Here is a 19,196-nt window from a genome sequence, read left to right as displayed (position 1 = left end):
ACGAAGTCACCAGGTAAGAAACACGTTCAGTAAATAGTATGCCATTCGGAGTATCTCTGCCAAACTGAAATTAATCATTGCTAACTTGCTTTATAGTTATGAACACAATAAGGTTCTGTGAATTTACACAGTGTTGTGATGACGCTCTTTATAATGGGTCTTCACTGCTTATAATATAGTGTAATACATTTAAATAGCACTAGATATGAAGGTCTTTATGTTATGACCTCACTGGTTTAGGCTACCGAAGAACATCTGACCCAAAGATTGGATGTTGTTCATAAAAGTACATTTACCATGGACTTGTAAATCTATTCGCCTGCGATCTGTTCCAGCAGCATTGGTAGCCATACACAGATATCTCCCACTATCAGTAACGTGTGCTGACTGGATGTGAAGGAATCCATTTTCCAAGATGGAGTATCTATGAGAAAGATCACAAGTGAGGTCCTCCAGATCAGCCTTTCTGATTATGCACATTTTGACTGAGAACATTATAAAATACCCAGTTAAATCCATTTTTAGTCCTTTTCCTACTTCAGAAATTTATAATACCCTTGGTGGAAAAAAAAGGATATTCTGCAAAGGTGCACAGCAGATGGGCTTGTGATCTTGGACAGATTATAATCATTACATTTTGAACATAAGTCTTAAGAATTATGCTTTTAAAATACTACATTCTGATTCTCATTTAAGATGAAGAGACTCATTTTAGAATGAAAAGACCCAAATAATGCATTGGATCAAAGATTTAAAAACTTATATTTCAGTTCTTATAGTATTTTTTATCCTTTTCCAGAATTGTTACCTTGCATGATTCTCAGATAGAACAGCTCCATCCTTTCTCCATGTTACCCTTGGGGTCGGCACACCTTCCGCAAAGCATTCCAATACAGTTGACTTATTTAAGTGAATGACAAGACTCTGGGGGCCACTCTTTATGCTTGGAGGAACTGCACAAGAGATGCATGTGGAAAACTTCCTTTATATCAATAACATAGCCTGAACTAAGACTCTTAAGAGGTAATACAAAGTGAGATTTGAGTTAAATGTATGGCTTTGCCTACAGCTAATTCAGGTTAGTATAAATAGAATTGGGGTTTAATTCCTAAAGTCTTATTCAAGGTAAGATTTTATTTAAAAATTTACTTAAAAATGAAGAGTAAATGGGTGGGGAAGATTTAAATCCCTGATATGGTGTATGAAATCTGGCTTTCTAATGAAAGAGGCTTGAACAGAATAAAAGTCATCTCTGGTATGATACAAATTAAAGATGATATTTCTTATTTCTCTTTGGCCAAATAATGGTCAGAGAATGTTAATACTGGAACAACTTCACTTTAAATAAAGGATAGAAAGTGGGGTGTTATAACAAAGCACATCTGTGATTAATTATGCAAGTCTCAGAGTATTTTATTAATCATTGAGTTCATATGGGAATAGAAAACTTGAATTTTAATTTTAGTGTTAGAGATATTAGCTGCCTGGGTCACTCAACTCGTAAAGTTTCGTATATTAAAAATCCAAAGGGACGCTTTTGAAAAAGTCTGTATCATATTCTTGAAATTTGGCAGATTTTAGTGTTTAGATTTTATATTTGAGAAAATTACAGTCCCATGGCAGTCTCTGTCTAGCACATATATAATCAAACACCAACATCAACAAAGGTGACTAAATAATTGGCTACTTGTCATCCAGAGATTTAGTGTATTAACTTCTCCATTGGCTCTGATCTGAATAACACAAAACATCAGGATATGCTGATAACAATTGGACATATATTGTCCTCTAAGAGAAATGTATCTTTTTTTTGAAATTGAGTTAGTTTGAATATAGTGATAGTATGAATATCACATGTTGTTTTTATGAAAAGAAATAAGTACAAGAATTTATTTAGTATGTTCATAAAAAATAAAAATGTTATCATCTCTTTAAATGCCCTTATCTAAATTTTTAAATTGTGAAAGTGATTAATTTTTCTTACCATTTACAGTGAGAATAAATTCTCTTGTAGTCTTTCCTGCAATGTTGCTGGCAACACAGGTATAATTGGCTGTATCACCTAGATCTGCATTATTAATTTGCAAGTATCTCCCTCCAGATAGGATTCTTACTCGAGGTGTTGCCTGGATTCAGCAAGTAAAATTTACCATTAAAATGTCGGACAAATAAAATAAAATAAAAATATTAATCATCAAAAGTAACTATAGTGAACTGTAGTGCACCTGTCTCCCAGTATCTTTGTCTGCTCCCCCCACCGCTATCCTGGTATCAAAAACTCTTGGGAAATATTTCTATGAGTGTAGTTAAAGCAAGAGCACAATCAGTGTCTCCAGTTCTTCACAGTGACGGCCACAATGAACCTCTCAAGGATGAAAAGGTGTCTCAAGTTGGGCCCATTCGAGCTCCCCAGAAAGACACTGCTGGAAGTGTTGGAATAAGGCATATTTTTACTGGAATCACTGGTAGTGAGGATGATATAGCTTGGTGGCAGTCTTACTACCATGTGGGGACAGCTTGCTCTGAATCTAAGACATAAGCAGAGTTGGGATTCAGAGAAAGGACAGAGATGCTTGACTACATGGTTAGAGCCTCTGGATCTAGTAATGCCTAAAGCTTAAGTTCACCAATTACTATAGCTAATAAATATCTTTTTTTTTTCCATTTAAATTATTTTGAGTTTGAATTCTGTCACTTAAAGCTGAAAGTCTCCTGACTAATAAATTAACTTTGGTTAACTTATAGGAAATAATTATCCTTCAACATATTTAACATAAGTAAATAGATGATTTTAGTCTACAAATATTTATTAAGCACTTATTTTGCATCCAGGCATGGGACCAAGAATTATGAAAATGCAGAGGCCTATATTGAAATGAAATACTGAAATATAATGAAATCTAATCTCTGCTATAATGTCCAACTGGGGATTGTTCATAGACTTTAAAAAATGCCAGGTAACATCAAAGACTGATATTTTCTGATTGTGGAAAATAAGTGGAACTACTTCTGGAAGAGCCCAGATAAGATTTTTCTACCATATGGGTTCTGTCCCAGAAAAACATATATTTCTAATGAAAAAAGTTGTTCACACTAACATAGACAGTTCAGGTCAATTTATCTTGAAAGTCCGCACATTTTCTCTAGGCCTTTCCTTGCTACAGGGGCTATTAATGGTAAACTTTTATTACTTCTGATGAGAATAAGTGATTCCTTATACATGGTAAGTTCTACGAAACATATTTTAATTTTGATATGGGTATAGCAGGAGTTTAGGCTAATAAAAAAATTCTGAGTTGATTCTCATGTCTTTCTTCCATGAACATCAGTAAGTTCTGCCAACTTATTCAGTCTCACTACAATTTTCTCTGGTTCTCTTCTCATTTACTGCCAGTGATTCTTCCAAATTTGATTTCTTTCCTCAGATAGTACATCACTCTCAGCTGATGACCTTAATTCCTACTTCACTGAGAAAATCAAAGCCAGGTGCCCGCAATTTCTCCCTCTCATCTCTTGCATATGAATGCAACCTTCCTTCCTATTTTTCCATCTCTGTGGAAAAAGGTCAACGCTTCTGTCCAAGGCTAATCTCTTCACCTGTCACCAGGGTCCCAACCCTTCCCCACTCGACACAGTTAGTCCTGTATCTTCCATCTCTCTCAGTAAATAAGCATACACAAATCTCTTTTGTATTTAAGTAACAGTCCACAATCATTTCCACTTCCTCTTCGTTAACTCCCCCAGACAGCTGTAACCTATCTTCTACTTTGATCACTCTATTGAAGAACCGTTGTTCAGATCTTTAATCAAGTCTATGTATTGCCAAAGCCAGTGAATACAACTTAATTTGTAACTTAACATGGACTGTTAACCACTCCCTCCCTCTTCCTTGGCTTTCAGTACACCAGTGTCTCCTATATTTAATCTTATTTCTCTGAGTCCTCATTCTCAGTCCCATTCTTCTCTTCTTCCTTTGCTCACCTTTTAATTGTCAGTGTTGCCTTAGGCTTTATTCTCATTTACAGGTCTTCTCATACTGTGTGCTTTCTGGTTGACCTCATACAAACTGATGGCTTCAGCAACAGGCTGCACCATTGAGGACCACCAAATCAAAGATGTTTTTGATGAAATATGGACCCATATTTCTTAGTGCTTCTTAGAAGCTCCACTTAGATAATATATAGGTAATTCAAATTCAAAATATCTAAAACTGGACTCATTTTTTCCCCCCATAACTGTTGAAATCAGTCTGTCCCAGTACTGACATCACTTGGTCATATCTGAGATTAGCCTGAATTTCTGTATCATCAACATTCACTCAGTCCCTATCTGAACACCTAATGGTCTAGAGTGAAATGCACACATGGGAGATAAGACTATGGAGGAAAAGTCAGAGCATGAAGGGCTTTGTGAGCTAAGCTGGGCAGTGTAACCCGAATCCTGAAATCTATGGAGAATCATCAAAGGATTTTAATCAAGGTCTACTTCAACCATACCAAGCTACCTGCAGTTCCTGGAACAGCAGCATTCCTTCTCCTGTAATGTCTTTGCACATGCTACCACTTATGTTTGGAATCCCCTTCTTCTTTCTCACCCAACATCTACCCAACATTTAAACTGAACTCACCCTTTCCAAGAGGCTCCCCTGGGCTATTCCTTACCCTTCAGTCTGGATTACTTGCTTCTCCCTCTGTTTCCATAAAATGCTGTATATCCCTCTAAGATATTGTTTATTGAATATCAGCAGTATCAATTTTCTACAATCTTTGATATACTTCTGTATATTTTCAGATAGTCTGAGCTCCTTAAGGATCAAGATTATTCTCAGGGGCAATCATAGTGCCTAGCATTATAATAGGCACACAATAAATAGAGAAACTGAGGCACAGGACTGTTAAGTGATATGCATGATGATTTAACAAGGAAGTAACTCTCAGAACCCAGTCTCTCTGTGTTTGGCATTTGTGTGATTTGATGATGGTGAAAGTCTTTCTGCCTTATGTATTAGGGACACAATTTCCTATAGGCACAGTGTACCACAATAGGTTATACTAACAGGATGAGGAAGAACAAAGGAGAAACAAAAGGATAAGTAAGTACTAGGATAAGGACAATCAGAGCATTCAAAGTCACGGCTTTGAGCCAACCCTAAAAGCCTACTTAGGATCCTGGGCTGTGACACTGTAGGGCAGTAGACAGGTATCACCTGAGCATGGGAACCTTTAAAGAGCCAGTAACTGTGTTTTCAAAGATTCCAGTCCATATTCCTGGTGTTGCACAGATCCTTGGGGTCACTCCTGAGGACCAAGTTTAGACTAGGGAAATTCAGTAATAGGTTTGCCCTAGGAAGTTGGCAGGACAGGTCAGGTCTTTTGAGACTCTGATGGTTTCTTCCCTCTCAAGTAAAGACAAATGGTACAGATGAACCTATTTGCAGAGCAGGAATAGAAAGGCACATGTAGAGAACGGACATGTGGACACAGTGGGGGAAGGGGAGGGTGGGAAAAATTGGGAGATTAGGTTTGACATAAATACACTACCATGTGTAAAACAGATGGCTAGTGGGAACCTGCTGTATAGCACAGGGAGCTCAGCTCCGTGCTCTGTGATGACCTAGATGGGTGGGATGTTGGGGGGAGGGAGGTCCAAGACGGAGGGGATATATGTATATATATGGCTGATTTACTTCACTGTACAGCAGAAACTAACACAACATTGTAAAGCAACTACACTCCAATAAAAAAAAAAAAAGACATACCTGAGTGTTTTAATTCAACTTTAATCCACGGGCTCCAGGAGATATATACTTGGGCCAATTTACAGAGTATGTGAATCAAAATACCTGTCTTCTGCCTCATAACTAGCTACTAACTCCTCCAAGAAGGCTGAGAAAAAGGCGGATTAAAGGACCCTGTGCCCACCCCTGTAATGTTGAATAACTAGTAGTCTGACACTGTTTGGTTTTATCTCCCTAGCAAGGACTCTATTGCTGATTTTTTTGTCTCACAATGAATCTGTGGAATTTAGCAAGATTTACCTGTAACCGTTCTCCATTTTTAAGCCAAGTGATCACAGGTGGGGGCACTGCATCCGATTTGCATTCCAGTGTCACTTGTCTGTTCCGTAACACAGTGAAATCCTGGGGCTCATCAGTTCCAGCAATATTAGGGGGGACTGGGCATGAGAACAAATACACCAAAGGCTTTTAATAAACAGGATATAAAATGATCTGGATTATCTGAGGTGTTCAACGAATGTTGCTTCTGCTGTATGAAATAAAAAGCATAAACTTAAAACATTACTCATTCAATTTATAGTACAATGATTACAAATAGTGAAAATTTTTTTACCTTCCTCAGTACTTTCACATACATCAAGTAATGAAATTCTTCCAATGGCCACGTAAATGACAGGATAAGTAATATAATCACAGTCTAAGTACAAAGAAGGGATTCCTTGTCTAGCTCTACACTTGGTAATAATTTTCTCTGAACATCATATTTTAAAACTTCTAAATTAGGGTCTGCCCATTATAATATACAGAAATACGTACATTTTTCTTAATATGCAGAAAGGGGGAGGGGCAAAATAGGGGTAAGGAATTAAGAGGTACAAACTACTATGTATAAAATAAATAAGCTACAAGGATATATTGTAAAGGGAATACAGTCAATATTTTATAATAACTTTAAATGGAGTATAAATTATACAAATTTTCAATCACTATGGTTTACACCTGAAATTAATATTGTAAATCAACTATATCACAATTTAAAAATGTACCTTTTTTATGTGACTCTTATATACAAAATTTACATGTCAATTAGTGGCAGGTCTAATTTTTGTGTAGGACTGGCGAGGTGAGGGGAACACTCCTATATTACGCCAGCCCTACAGTTTGTGTTGCCTAGTCATTTAGACTATGAGGAGATAAAGATCTTCCGTTAAGTTCTTTTAATGTTCCTCTCCATGAAGAGTAATTCCCATTTCTATGTCAAAATAGTATTGGCCACAGTCTAATTGGCCCAACTTTTCTAGAAGGTAATTTGGCCTTAAATGTTGTGTGTGTGTGTGTGTGTGTGTGTACATGCATGCGTGGGTACTTGCATATAATCAAGTAAATATACCTACAGAAATTTATCAAAACAAAATAATTAAAGGAAGAGGCCAACACACATGTACAAAGATGTCTATAATAGTGTGGCTTATAGTGGTAAAAATACAAAACAGCCTAAATATCCAAAAATAAGGAATGTATTAAATAAATAATGGCATATTCATAAAATGGGACATCATGGAATCACTAAAAAGTAATGTTATAAAAATACATTTTTTGACATGAAAATATGTTCACCATACCACTAAGTAAGATTAAAAAAAGTTAAATACTATATGCTGTATGATCACATTTCTGTGACAATATTTATATGTAAAAAGGTCTTATCTTTGTGTGATGAGATTATGATTGATTTTTATTTTTATAATTTATATTCTATGATTTAAAACCGATGAATATGAATTATTTGTGCAGGAACAAAACAAATAACTCAAAAAATCCATTAAACTATTCCCAACAATAGTTTAGTGGACTACTGTGATCAAATATAAAAATCAGATTTGCAAAATACATTTTTCCTACTATATAAACATAGTTTTATGATATGTTAGACAGTTGCTCTATGTTCCATAAATTATGCCTTTTAATTAGGTATTAATGTATGATGGACTGCAGGACATTTTGCCAACTTTACCATGCACTCTCACTAAATATTCTTTATCATCATCTCCTGCAGGACTGGATGCCAGACACGTATATCTTCCTGTATCTTCCACCTATAAAATTCGAATAAGTGAATGGTACAATGTTAACATGCTGGTTTTGGTGATAAGAATAAATATCTATTAGAATGAATATAGAAGTCTCACACAAAGCAAGATATCATTAAGAGTACAGTAATAAAATTTAATAAATGTTTTAACATTTGTGATTAAATGTAACTTATACATTTAATCAGTTAAGTGTATCAGTTACATTTGATACTGATACTGAGCATGGCTTGACATCTGTTACATGTAAATCTATGTATTTGACATAGATTTAACAGGCTTTTGGTATCTGATCTCAGAATGTTTGCATATTAGGTATATTTAATGATCTCAGAAAGGGCAGATACATATAAGACCTACCACCATACATGACAGACTAGATACTACAGTATTTATTGAAGAAATAAGTATTTATGAATTTAAATTGCAGACTGAAAATTCTACTGGAGTCTTCCTGAAGAAAATAAAATACATTAACCAACCAATCAACTAACCAACCAAAAACGTAAATAAAATATCAGGTTATTTTAATAAAGCACATTAATACCACATTTTTAATCTACCTTTGATATACATGGTGAAACAAAATAGCTATATTATGTAATTTGGCTGTAAACAGGTCAGACTGACAGCAAAATCTACTATTTTCTGACAAAAACCAGAAACATTTCTTTAAAAATCTCCATACATAGTTTCCACTGGAAGTGTTAGTCTTCATTCATATTTGACATTGTGTAGAGGATGTCTTATGTATGTGTAAAGGATACACTGAAAAACAGATAATCTTACTACTGTGAAAAATATATTTTGGAAAAGTAGAAAATCCTGTTTTCATTCATTTTATTACTTGAATACTCCTAGAACACTGGGAATTTTAAACTTCTTACATTCAAAACTGACTTTATAGTTTATGGAAAAACGTTTTGGTAGGCTGCAAAAAGTCCACTGAAAAAATTTAAGACTAGTATGTTTGGAAAATTAAATATGACTTTAGAAGAATGATTGTCTCATCGTCCATCAATTAAGAATTGGCACATATATACAATGGAATATTACTCAGCCATAAAAAGAAACGAAATTGAGCTATTTGTAATGAGATGGATAGACCTAGAGTCTGTCATACAGAGTGAAGTAAGTCATAAAGAGAAAGACAAATGCCGTATGCTACCACATATATATGGAATTTAAGAAAAAAAAATGTCATGAAGAACCTAGGGGTAAGACAGGAATAAAGACACAGACCTACTAGAGAATGGACTTGAGGATATGGGGAGGGGGAAGGGTAAGCTGTGGCAAAGCGAGAGAGAGGCATGGACATATACACACTACCAAACGTAAGGTAGATAGCTAGTGGGAAACAGCCGCATAGCACAGGGAGATCAGCTCAGTGCCTTGTGTCCGCCTGGAGGGGTGGGATAGGGAGGGTGGGAGGGAGGGAGACGCAAGAAGGAAGAGATATGCGAACATATGTATATGTTTAACTGATTCACTTTGTTATAAAGCAGAAACTAACACACCATTGTAAAGCAATTATACTCCAATAAAGATGTAAAAAAAAAAAAATTGGAAGTGATGCACTACTGCCTAGAGAATAATTTCTAAATTTCTCATCATATCTTTCAAACCTCTAAAAGTCAACTCTTACTCCACCAATTCAGTTTATTCCCAAATCATATTGCCCCCTCCACTTGTCGTGACTTAGCCAAACTTGCACTATTATTCATGACTGTTTTGAGATCTTGCCTTCTCCAAGAAACTTTTCCTGACAACGTATACCCTTCTGAATATTGACAGTTACCATTAGTAGCAACATTTCCTAAAGTGTGTTCTGTTAATAGGGTGTTTAAACAATTATAGTTAGTCAGGTTTCTTTGGAGTAAGAGTTTGCAGAGTTGTTGACACACATTATGGCTCACAAAGGAGGGGAAGGTACAGTATATAAAGTTTTTCAGACCTACTTGGTCACAGAATTTTTCTCCCTTTGGAATAAATTACAGAATGAGGGTTTGATGGAAAATGTGTTAGCAAACTCTTGCCTTTACCAGACAGTTTGCAATTTGCAAAGCATCCATTAGGTAGCAGGCATAACTACATGCTATAGATACATACACAAAAAGACACAGGTAACTAAGATATAATTTAGTAATAAGTGCTTTAACGGAGATATGTACCAAATGTTGTGAAAACACAGAGGACCAGAGGAACCAAGAGCAGTCTTGGGACTTGATAATATTTAATTTTTCAATTCTATAATTCTATAGAATTCAATTCTATAATGTTTTTCTTATTGTTTTCCTAATTTTGTCATATGTAGTTTTATTTTTCTTAGAAAATTGGAAATTCCTTGAAGGCTGAGAAACGTTATATGTATTAGATTTGTATTCTCCACAAAAGCTACAATGTGTGGGTCACCATTTAACACTCTATGGAAACTTTGTCTTGTTTTGTTATAACATAACTTTTCATTCTTACATTTAAGACCTAGTGTAATGGGGCCTTAATTTCCCTCTAAAGCTTTATTTACCATGATTCCTTTATACTTATGGTTCTAGTGCACACACTTCCCTGTCTCCATGCTATTCTCTATGTTACAAAATTCTTTTGCTTCCTTTTTGGTCTGTTGAAATTATAACATTCAAGGGTTTTGATTCAGTAGGTGGTTTGACAGTTGGACCTGAGTTTTCGCTGGGTTACTGAAGTGCTTGACAGAGGGAAGAGGGGAATGGAAAGTGTGTTCTCCTTGATGTTAGAAACAAGAACTGGGCTGAGTTCCACTGGCTATGCTTTTTTTTTTTTTTTTTTCATTCTCCAAATATTTATTGAGCACCTAATATAAACCAGACAAGGTGCTTGAAATACACTGTTAACAAGACTAAGAAGCTCCTTAACCCAAGAACTCACAGTCTAGCCTAAAGGCAAATATTAATCAAATAATCCCACAAATAATTCATCATAGATCATGATAAATGCTGTTTATTGTAAAAAGTCATGACAAGTTGTGACAGGATATCACCCGAGGGCTTGATGTTCTCAGGCAGTAGTAGGTGATGTTTCTCCATGGACGATACATTTACGTTCTGAAGCATGAACAGGAGTCGCCTAGGACAGGGGTAGGAGTAGGGGAAGGATGGCGTGGAACTGTCCAAGCAGAGGAACAGTGTGTGCAAAGACCCCAGGGCGGGAGAGGGTACAGAGCACCTGAGGGCCTGAACTAGACCAGAGTGGCTGACAGCAGAGAGTAAACAGGAGAGTAGCCCGAGATGAGAAGGGAGCAGGGTAAGGACCTTGGCCTTTATCCCAAGAGAAATGGGGGCCATTGAGGTTTTTAAGCAGGGGACTGACATGGTAAGATGTGTACTTTATGATCACTCAGCCACTCTGTGAAGAATGAACTGAAGAGGGCCAGAGGGGAAGTGCAGAGGCCAACATGGGAGATAAGTAGAAGGAAAAGAGAAAATGAGAGGGTGTGAGCAACCCCATGTCAGTTGGGAGGCAAACCGGTAGAGATTAAGAACATGGGCTCGGAATCAAGCTGCCCAGTTTGTGTCCTGACTTTGTTACTTACTCTATGATCCTGAGCAAATTACCTAAGCTCATCTCTAAAACAGGGATAGTATCTGCCTATGTCCTAGATTGTGTGAGGATTAAATGACAAATACACCTCAAGAACTCAGAATGGTATCTGGCACACAGGAACGTGCTGTGGCCCAAGGCCACACAGCTACTACTAGAAACAGAGAAATACTGGACTGCTCTGATTAAAGCTGGGGGTGGGCGGGCCGGGCCCCAAGCCTTGTCCACTTGTCCACCCCTAACCACCACCTTGTCCTAGTCCCACCCATGCATCCCTAAATGCCTGGGACTTCACAGACTCCCTCTCTGCCAAAGAAGGTTGGCCTCAGAGTGACCTGTTGGGAGCCTGTCTCCTGGGCACTGTGTGAAAAAAATGGGGTGACAGCAGCTGACCCGTTTAAGAGTTCTGACACGCAGGGCCACGCTCAACTTTATAATATAACTAGACTAGAACCTCAGAAGGCTTTTGCTTCCCTTACTTCATCTACCAAAAAGAAAAGTCTAAACACTCTTCTGCTTGCTGATGTGTATATAAACTGTTTTATTTTTTAAGTAACGATGAAGGGGAAAAAGGCCACAAAACAGACCAAAACAGCCTTGAAGGAACTCGAAGGAAATGTAGATCTCAGAAGGGTACAGTAGACAGAAATGTCTTTGAAGGAAGTCCTGAGAAGTTTATGGTGGCCCTCACTACCTGCCCGCTTTATTCATTCTGTCTCCCCTCTCTGCCCCTCCTAAGCCATGGTTCTGATCCGGTTTCGAGCAGAGACTTAGTCAACTCTGGGTTCTAACCTCCTAGAGATTTGCTTGGGGACAAGAAAGTCCATATATCAACCACAGGCCCCACTGCAGGAATGGCTCCCTGAGACCTCACGGCCTGTGGCTGGTCAGGGTCACTGGGGGGTGAAGTCAGGGTCTATGAACCCACAACCCAGCCAGCTGTTCCAGAATTAGGTCACAATAAGAGATACTTGGAGTCCCTGTGTGCCAAACACCTGTCCTGAGCCATTCCCAACATTCCTGACCAGACACAGCCTCCTGATGATTCTGGTTTACACAGATGGGACTATGGGATCATAACGGCAAAAAGGCCTCACGTATCTGAAGAACAGGATAGCTGATAAAGCCGGAACTACCCCAGGACAAATGAGAGCTCTCACCAGCCCAAAGAAAGCACCCAAAGGTCAAAAAAGCTGGGAAGACTTGGGCAGGGGAGGCCCTCTCCAGACAAGGTGGGCTGCTGGACAGCACAGATATACACAGATAAAACGAGAAACTGACAGGAGCGCTAAAGACTGTACAGACAATACTTGTTCACTGGCCATGTGTGGTGGGGGAATAAGGGGAGGAAAACTGGCAATCGGCCAGTTGTCCCCGGCTGCCCTGGGGAAAGCACGGAACTTCTGTTCCAGAGAGACCAGAGCTGGTGGAGCTGTTCTTCAGGGCAGCACAGCCTTCTCCGCCTCACCTCAGTCAGCCGGGGCCAAGTCTGTGGCCTGCCACTAGTCGCTCCGTTTCCTGGGACGCTCTGCCCCACTGTGTCACACTCGGCTGGGAACACCTGAATCCTTTTCACCAAACCCTTCCTTTTCATTCTACTGTCTTTGCAATTTTCTGGCAGCATTAGTGTGTCGATCTCTTCCAAGATCTTCATAAACTGCTCGATTGTGGCTTTTACTCTCCTATCGAGTTTGCAGAGAGCTTCAGCTTGCAAATCCTTGGCTAGAAAACCCTGCTGGATTCCGGAAAGCTCTTTATTCCACTCTTCCAGTTGGTCAGCTATCTTCTCCACAGACTTCTCCAAATCTTTCAACTTCTTTAGTTCAACTTCATCCTCTGGACTGTTCTTTTTCCCAAGTAACACGACCCAGCAGCCACTTTGTATTCCGGGTGCTGACACCGGGGTCTCCATTTCCTTCAGAGATTTTCCCTTAAATATGGGTTTCTGAAAAGGCAGCGGGACCCCTGTGGCCTCTGCAAAAACCTGAGCCAGGTCTTGGACCATTGGTTCACTACAGCCCTCTTAAGGGATAACCTGAAGATCGTGCTTCTCATTAATGGGGGTGATGGTCCCGCTGCGCTCGGCAGCTGCCATTTCCTCGCTCAGGGCCAAGCGAGGCCGTACTTTCTTCTACACCCGCGGCCTGCGAGTGCAGGCGGCGGCATCCCTGGTGGATCTGGCATGCCCTCTGGTCGCACTCCGGATGGCTGATCGCTGGGAGGGAGGAGGACCGCCCTCGGCTTGGGACACCGACTGGGGCGGCTCCCGGCCCTGGCCAAGGGGTGCGCTTCCGGGGGCCCCGCCGCTCCCGGGTGGCAGTGGGGGGGGGGGGGGTCGCCTCGCAGTCTCCAAGCTCTGCCGCGCTCCGCCGGACCCCATGTTTTGCCTATGCTTTTGAACCACACCCAGGATTGAGACCAGCTCCATCACCGAGCAGTGGTTAAGTATTTGGCAGGTGAATACTTAATCTTTCTGTGTCTGTTTCTGGATTTGTAGAAAGGGGATAAAGACACTGCCTCACAGGCCCGGGCCCGGGGGGTGCTCTTCGGGGGCCCCCGCCGCTCCCGGGTGGCAGTGGGGGGGGGGTGGGTCGCCTCGCAGTCTCCAAGCTCTGCCGCGCTCCGCCGGACCCCATGTTTTGCCTATGCTTTTGAACCACACCCAGGATTGAGACCAGCTCCATCACCGAGCAGTGGTTAAGTATTTGGCAGGTGAATACTTAATCTTTCTGTGTCTGTTTCTGGATTTGTAGAAAGGGGATAAAGACACTGCCTCACAGAGTTGTCATGATGGTCACGGGTGTGATAGCGCCCATAGCTGAACATAAGACTGACACGATTTACAACCCTTAGCTCTCTTTCCCAGCTCCCTTTCTTTTGTTTCCTCAGTGAAAATGTACATGAAATATGATTAAATAATGTATTATTCTACTTTTAAAGGAATGATTATAATAACAATCAAATCAGCAACAACAGCAATCATTCTAACTCCGTTTTAGCATCACTTCATGCCCGTGGCACCAGTCTAAGCACATCAAGTTAGACTGTCTCTAAAACCCCAAGTATATACGTTCAGTATTATTACTGTTTTTATCCCCAGTTTACAGATGAGGGCATTAAGCAACACATGGATATTTGTAATATAAGGTTTGCCTTTGTTTGCAGAACAGTATATTGTTACAGTAAGACATCCCAGACATACTTCTCTTTAATATATTTACATTTCAGATTAATTTCCTTAAACACAAACTAAAAGAACAATTTTATTGAATTGATCATTTTTTGAAAAATTGTATCTCTTCAGATTTTTACGTCTGAGATTTCTTTCTAGAGATCAAAAGTGCTCTCTGAAGCCTCACATATACGTATGTTGGATTGCTTTTTGCCATTTCTGTAAAGGGCTACATGGCACAAATTAAGGGCTTCAGGAAATATGTTATCACATAGGACTGTGAAAACTTGCAAAAATTAATGTGAAGGTAACTTGCTTTCTTCTGTGTTTAATATAATTTCACTTCTTCCTTCTAGGCATGTTACTTTGTAAGTGTCTATCCAATCATGCATGTCATAGAACCAATCTATCCTTGCTAACGTTACAGAGATCTGTGATATATTCAGACTCTAAGACAACTTCTCCAACATTTCTCATAGATTAGCAAGTAAGAAGTTTAACCTGGAAAATAATTCTATGAACTCTGAACTTACCTGAGCATTAGATATTCGAAGAACCTCTCCTCCTCCAAGAGTTTGCATCTGATCCACCTGTGGAAGGGGCCGTCCGTCTTTCATCCAGGTAATTTTAGGAGCTGGGATTCCAGAAGCAATGCAGGTAAGTTCAAGTGGATTATTAACAATTACTGACATCTCTACAGGTTCTTCAGATCCATTGATATGAGGTGGTTCTATTTAAAAGGAATGAAAAACAACAACAAAATAAACTTGCTGTTTGATAAAATACTGCAGATCAGAAAAACTTTAAAATTCAACACAAATATGTTCGTACAATGCAAATTGATTTGAACAAGGATACCAAAATAATTTCTAGATGTTATTATCATTTGTCACTGGAACTATTTTATTTTTTTTGCAATTTATTGAGGGACAATTTATTAAATGCCAGCACTATGTAAGTCTTTGTGCATTATCTTTTCACTGGCACTATTTTTTTTTTAATAGATTTATTTATTTATTTATTTTTGGCTGCGTTGGGTCATCATTGCTGCGCGCGGGTTTTCTCTAGTTGTGGTGAGCGGAGGCCACTCTTCGTTGTGGTGTGCAGTCTTCTCATTGCGGTGGCTTCTCTTGTTGCGGAGCACGGGCTCTAGGTGTAAGGGCTTCAGTAGTTGTGGCCCGTGGGCTCTGTAGTTGTGGCTTGCGGGCTCAGTCGTTGTGGTACATGGGCTTAGTTGCTCCATGGCATGTGGGATCTTCCCAGACCAGGGCTCGAACCCGGGTTCCCTGCACTGGCAGGCAGATTCTTAACCACTGTGCCACCAGGGAAGTCCCTACTGGCACTATTTTAAAAGAGATGGATCAGGCCTGTAATAGATCATGAAGTAAATGGCAAGCTATTTAAGGTAATTATAGCTCAGCAATTGGGATTCAGATAATTAGAGCAGTCTTACTTAACTGTAAAGATTTGAAAACTATAAAAACTAAACTAATCTTGTACTATTTTTAAAAGAGAGTTACTTAAATATAGTAGTGTATTTTTGCACCTTTTAAATATCTATTGGTTCTACAAAAGCAATGGGCAAATGCTATGGAATTTTGCAATCATTTTTTCCGTGCAGAACCTTAAGAGGAAACAATGACTAAGCAGAAGAAAAAACAGTTACATTTGGAGACCATTTCTGCATAAACCACATTTGTAATGTCTGGGCAGAAATAACTTCCTTTTTTGTTATTTATACTTCTAAATTACCTTTCTCAAGAGGATGTTACGGAATCTAAACACTTGGAGCAAACAGTAAAGTTTCTTAGTCCAACTATTCCTAAGTTTAGGAATCACTTTAAAACAGATTTCCCTTACATAGATCATTCAAATTTTCTATTAACGTTTCCAGCTTACTATTTCACAAGGCAGCAAAAATAGCTGTTGGACAGCTCCAAGGATGAGTGTGTGTGTGTGTGTGTGTGTGTGTGTGTGTGTGTGTGTGTGTGTGTGTGTGTGTGTGTGTGTGTGTGTTTAAAGTCAGGCACATAGTTTAGAGCAGAGGTTCACAGCAGAGGATCTGGAATCAAATAGCCTGAATTTGGATCTTAGCTCCAACAATTATTAGGTTAGTGGATTTGGGCAAATCTCTAAAATAAGTATAGTACTATTATTTAACTAGTAGAATTGTGAGGATTCAATGAAATAATCTATAAACTACATTTCTTCTGTGTTTCTGAATCTGTTTTAGTTTATAATTAAAGGTTTTAAGAAAGTTATAACTACTACTAAGTCTACTACACCTGTTGGCGTAATTATTAAAAACTGCCTCCTAAAAATTTGTATCTTTGGTCCTCGTTTTCCTTTCTGGAAAAAGATAATATATTTAATACATTATAACTAAGAAGTCAGTTTCTTAACTATGGTCCCACGTGACTACTCTTTTTCACTTTCGTGCATCTTATTACGTTTTGCTGCAAAATATATTTTCCTAAGTGCATTTTAGATCAATCCAAGATTTCTTGGTTAAAAGATGTGTCTCCATGTTGCTCATTGAATTAAATACAAACTCCTCATCATGGCTTCCAAGCCTTCCACAACATAGCCTCAATCTCTCTTTATAACATTATTTACTTTTAAAACACTTTATGTAACCTAGACTTCAAACTAGACTACTTTTCTCCCTCAACAAGTTCAGTCCCTTCTTGCTCTGTGACTTTACTAATGCTATTCCTTCTACTGGAATATCTCCAACAGTCCCACCATCCCCTAACTGAGCATGTTCAAGTACTCTCAAGGTCACTTTCGTATCATTATGTTCATTTGTAAAAACCATAAGTCCTTTCTTGATTCTCTCAACAAACTATAAAATTTCTATCCCTTTTAATTTCCATAGCATGCTGGATGGAAAAGCACTTATCTGATTCTCCATTTGACTACAGTCAATTCTTTATTCCTCTCACTTATTGGTTATTTACTATGTGTCTGTCACTGTGGATACAAAGGTTATTTAAGCACGCCCTTAATCTCAAAAGCTTATAGTACTAGATTTAAAATAACAACATGTACCCAACTGGTGCAAATACCAGTCATCAGATCTTACATGTGTTAAGTGATTGTGAACCATTTTACTCTGTACCTTGTCCATATGTCTTGTACTTTGAGCAGAATAGGAGTTGTCCATACTCTGATGCCTCCAAAACTTATATTTCTAGCCTAGATCTCTCTCCTGGGCTCTAGATCCATATATATAATTATCACATAAGCATCTTCAGTGGGTTGTTTGAAAACAACTTCAACTCATCATGTATTCAGACGGAACCTGTTACCTTTTCCCTCAAAACCTGGTCTTTTCCCAGCATTCCCTGCATTTACGTGATGAACCCATGAACTGTTCAGTCACATAAACCAGAAGCTGGGAGTCACCCTCGATATCTTCTTCCTTGTCATCACTCTCATATGGCCAAATCCACCACCAAGTCTTAATACTTCTAGCTGCAACTAGTTCTAGAATACATCTTTTCCTCTCACCTGCATCACTAATCTGAGCTATAATACCGTTTACTTGGACTAATATCTCCTCCTTCCTGGCTGCAGCTGCCTACCCAATATCATTTACTTGTTTCCTTCTTATTAACAGACCTCAATTTTGTTAGGGCTGTCAATGTGCTAAAAACTACATTTCCTAGCCTCTTTAGCAGATGGTAGATGGAGTGGCACGTGAAGATTCTGACCAATGAAATATAAGTAGAGGTAGTTTTGTGGAGATTCTAAGAAAATAATGAAAGGGACAGTTCTTTGCCTTTCCTATTTTTTCTGCTCGACTGTTGCCTATAGTGATGCTGGAGGTGAGCAGCCAATGCATGATCACGGTCTGACTATGATATAAAGGCCAAAGGCCAGGAGAACTGTTAAGATCTGAACTGCAGAACCAATGCAACTACTGCCCACCTCCAGACACCTCATTCAGTGAGAAAAACAAAAGTTCTTTAAGTCACCATGTTTAGACTCTCTGTTAATCACAGCCAGACACAATTCCTGATAACACACTCTCTCAGAACCCACTCCAAGCCGCTCTCCACTTCGCAATCACAGAGTGGTCATTTCAAACTGCAGCTCTACTCATAGCATTCCACTTGTTAGAACTTTTAATGGTTTCCCATTGTTCTAGGACAAAACACAAATTCCTTAATGTGGTCAACAGTCCCTTCATAGCCTGAACCCTGTCAACTCCCGTACCCACTAGCTTTATTTTGCATGATCTCCCTTGTTTTTAGTATTTTACCCATAGTGGACTTTCAGAACCACTAATACACCATGACACCTCCCACCAGGTGGATAGAATTAAGTTGAGATTGGCGCTTCACCAAATTAGGACACTTAAATTCACATTTCTATTGTAATATAGATCAGAGTGAAGTTTTTCAGGTTTTAATGGAATTAGGTATCAACAGATGCTGAAATGCTAAAACTGCTCATCCTTCTGTTAAGCCAGTTTTCAAATCTGTTTTAAGAGAATATCCTTGTAAACCCTGCAGGTGGGAAGGTTGTTCTTTGTATGTGACTCTAACAACATTGGTGTTATTTTTCTTTTTTTGTGTTCTAGATCCAGAAATGTACTGGGCCGTGACTCTGCTCCTGG

General features: G+C 38.9%; 1 protein-coding gene and 1 pseudogene across 1 annotated transcript in view; both read right to left on the bottom strand.

Annotated features, from left to right (window-relative positions):
- The window catches only part of HMCN1 (hemicentin 1), a 543,624-nt gene that overhangs the window by 113,151 nt on the left and 411,277 nt on the right, over positions 1-19,196 (bottom strand). Inside the window, 6 exon segments of the mRNA XM_007451144.1 lie at positions 297-424; positions 809-953; positions 1,985-2,126; positions 6,038-6,174; positions 7,752-7,833; positions 15,106-15,302. Of these exon segments, the coding sequence (XP_007451206.1) occupies positions 297-424; positions 809-953; positions 1,985-2,126; positions 6,038-6,174; positions 7,752-7,833; positions 15,106-15,302 (831 nt within the window).
- Positions 12,874-13,525, bottom strand: LOC103089593 (BAG family molecular chaperone regulator 1 pseudogene; annotated as a pseudogene).

The sequence above is a fragment of the Lipotes vexillifer genome, unplaced genomic scaffold, assembly GCF_000442215.2.
Source record: "Lipotes vexillifer unplaced genomic scaffold, Lipotes_vexillifer_v1.1 scaffold343, whole genome shotgun sequence".
NCBI classification, from domain to species: domain Eukaryota; kingdom Metazoa; phylum Chordata; class Mammalia; order Artiodactyla; family Lipotidae; genus Lipotes; species Lipotes vexillifer.
This window is presented reverse-complemented; position numbering and strand designations above follow the sequence as displayed.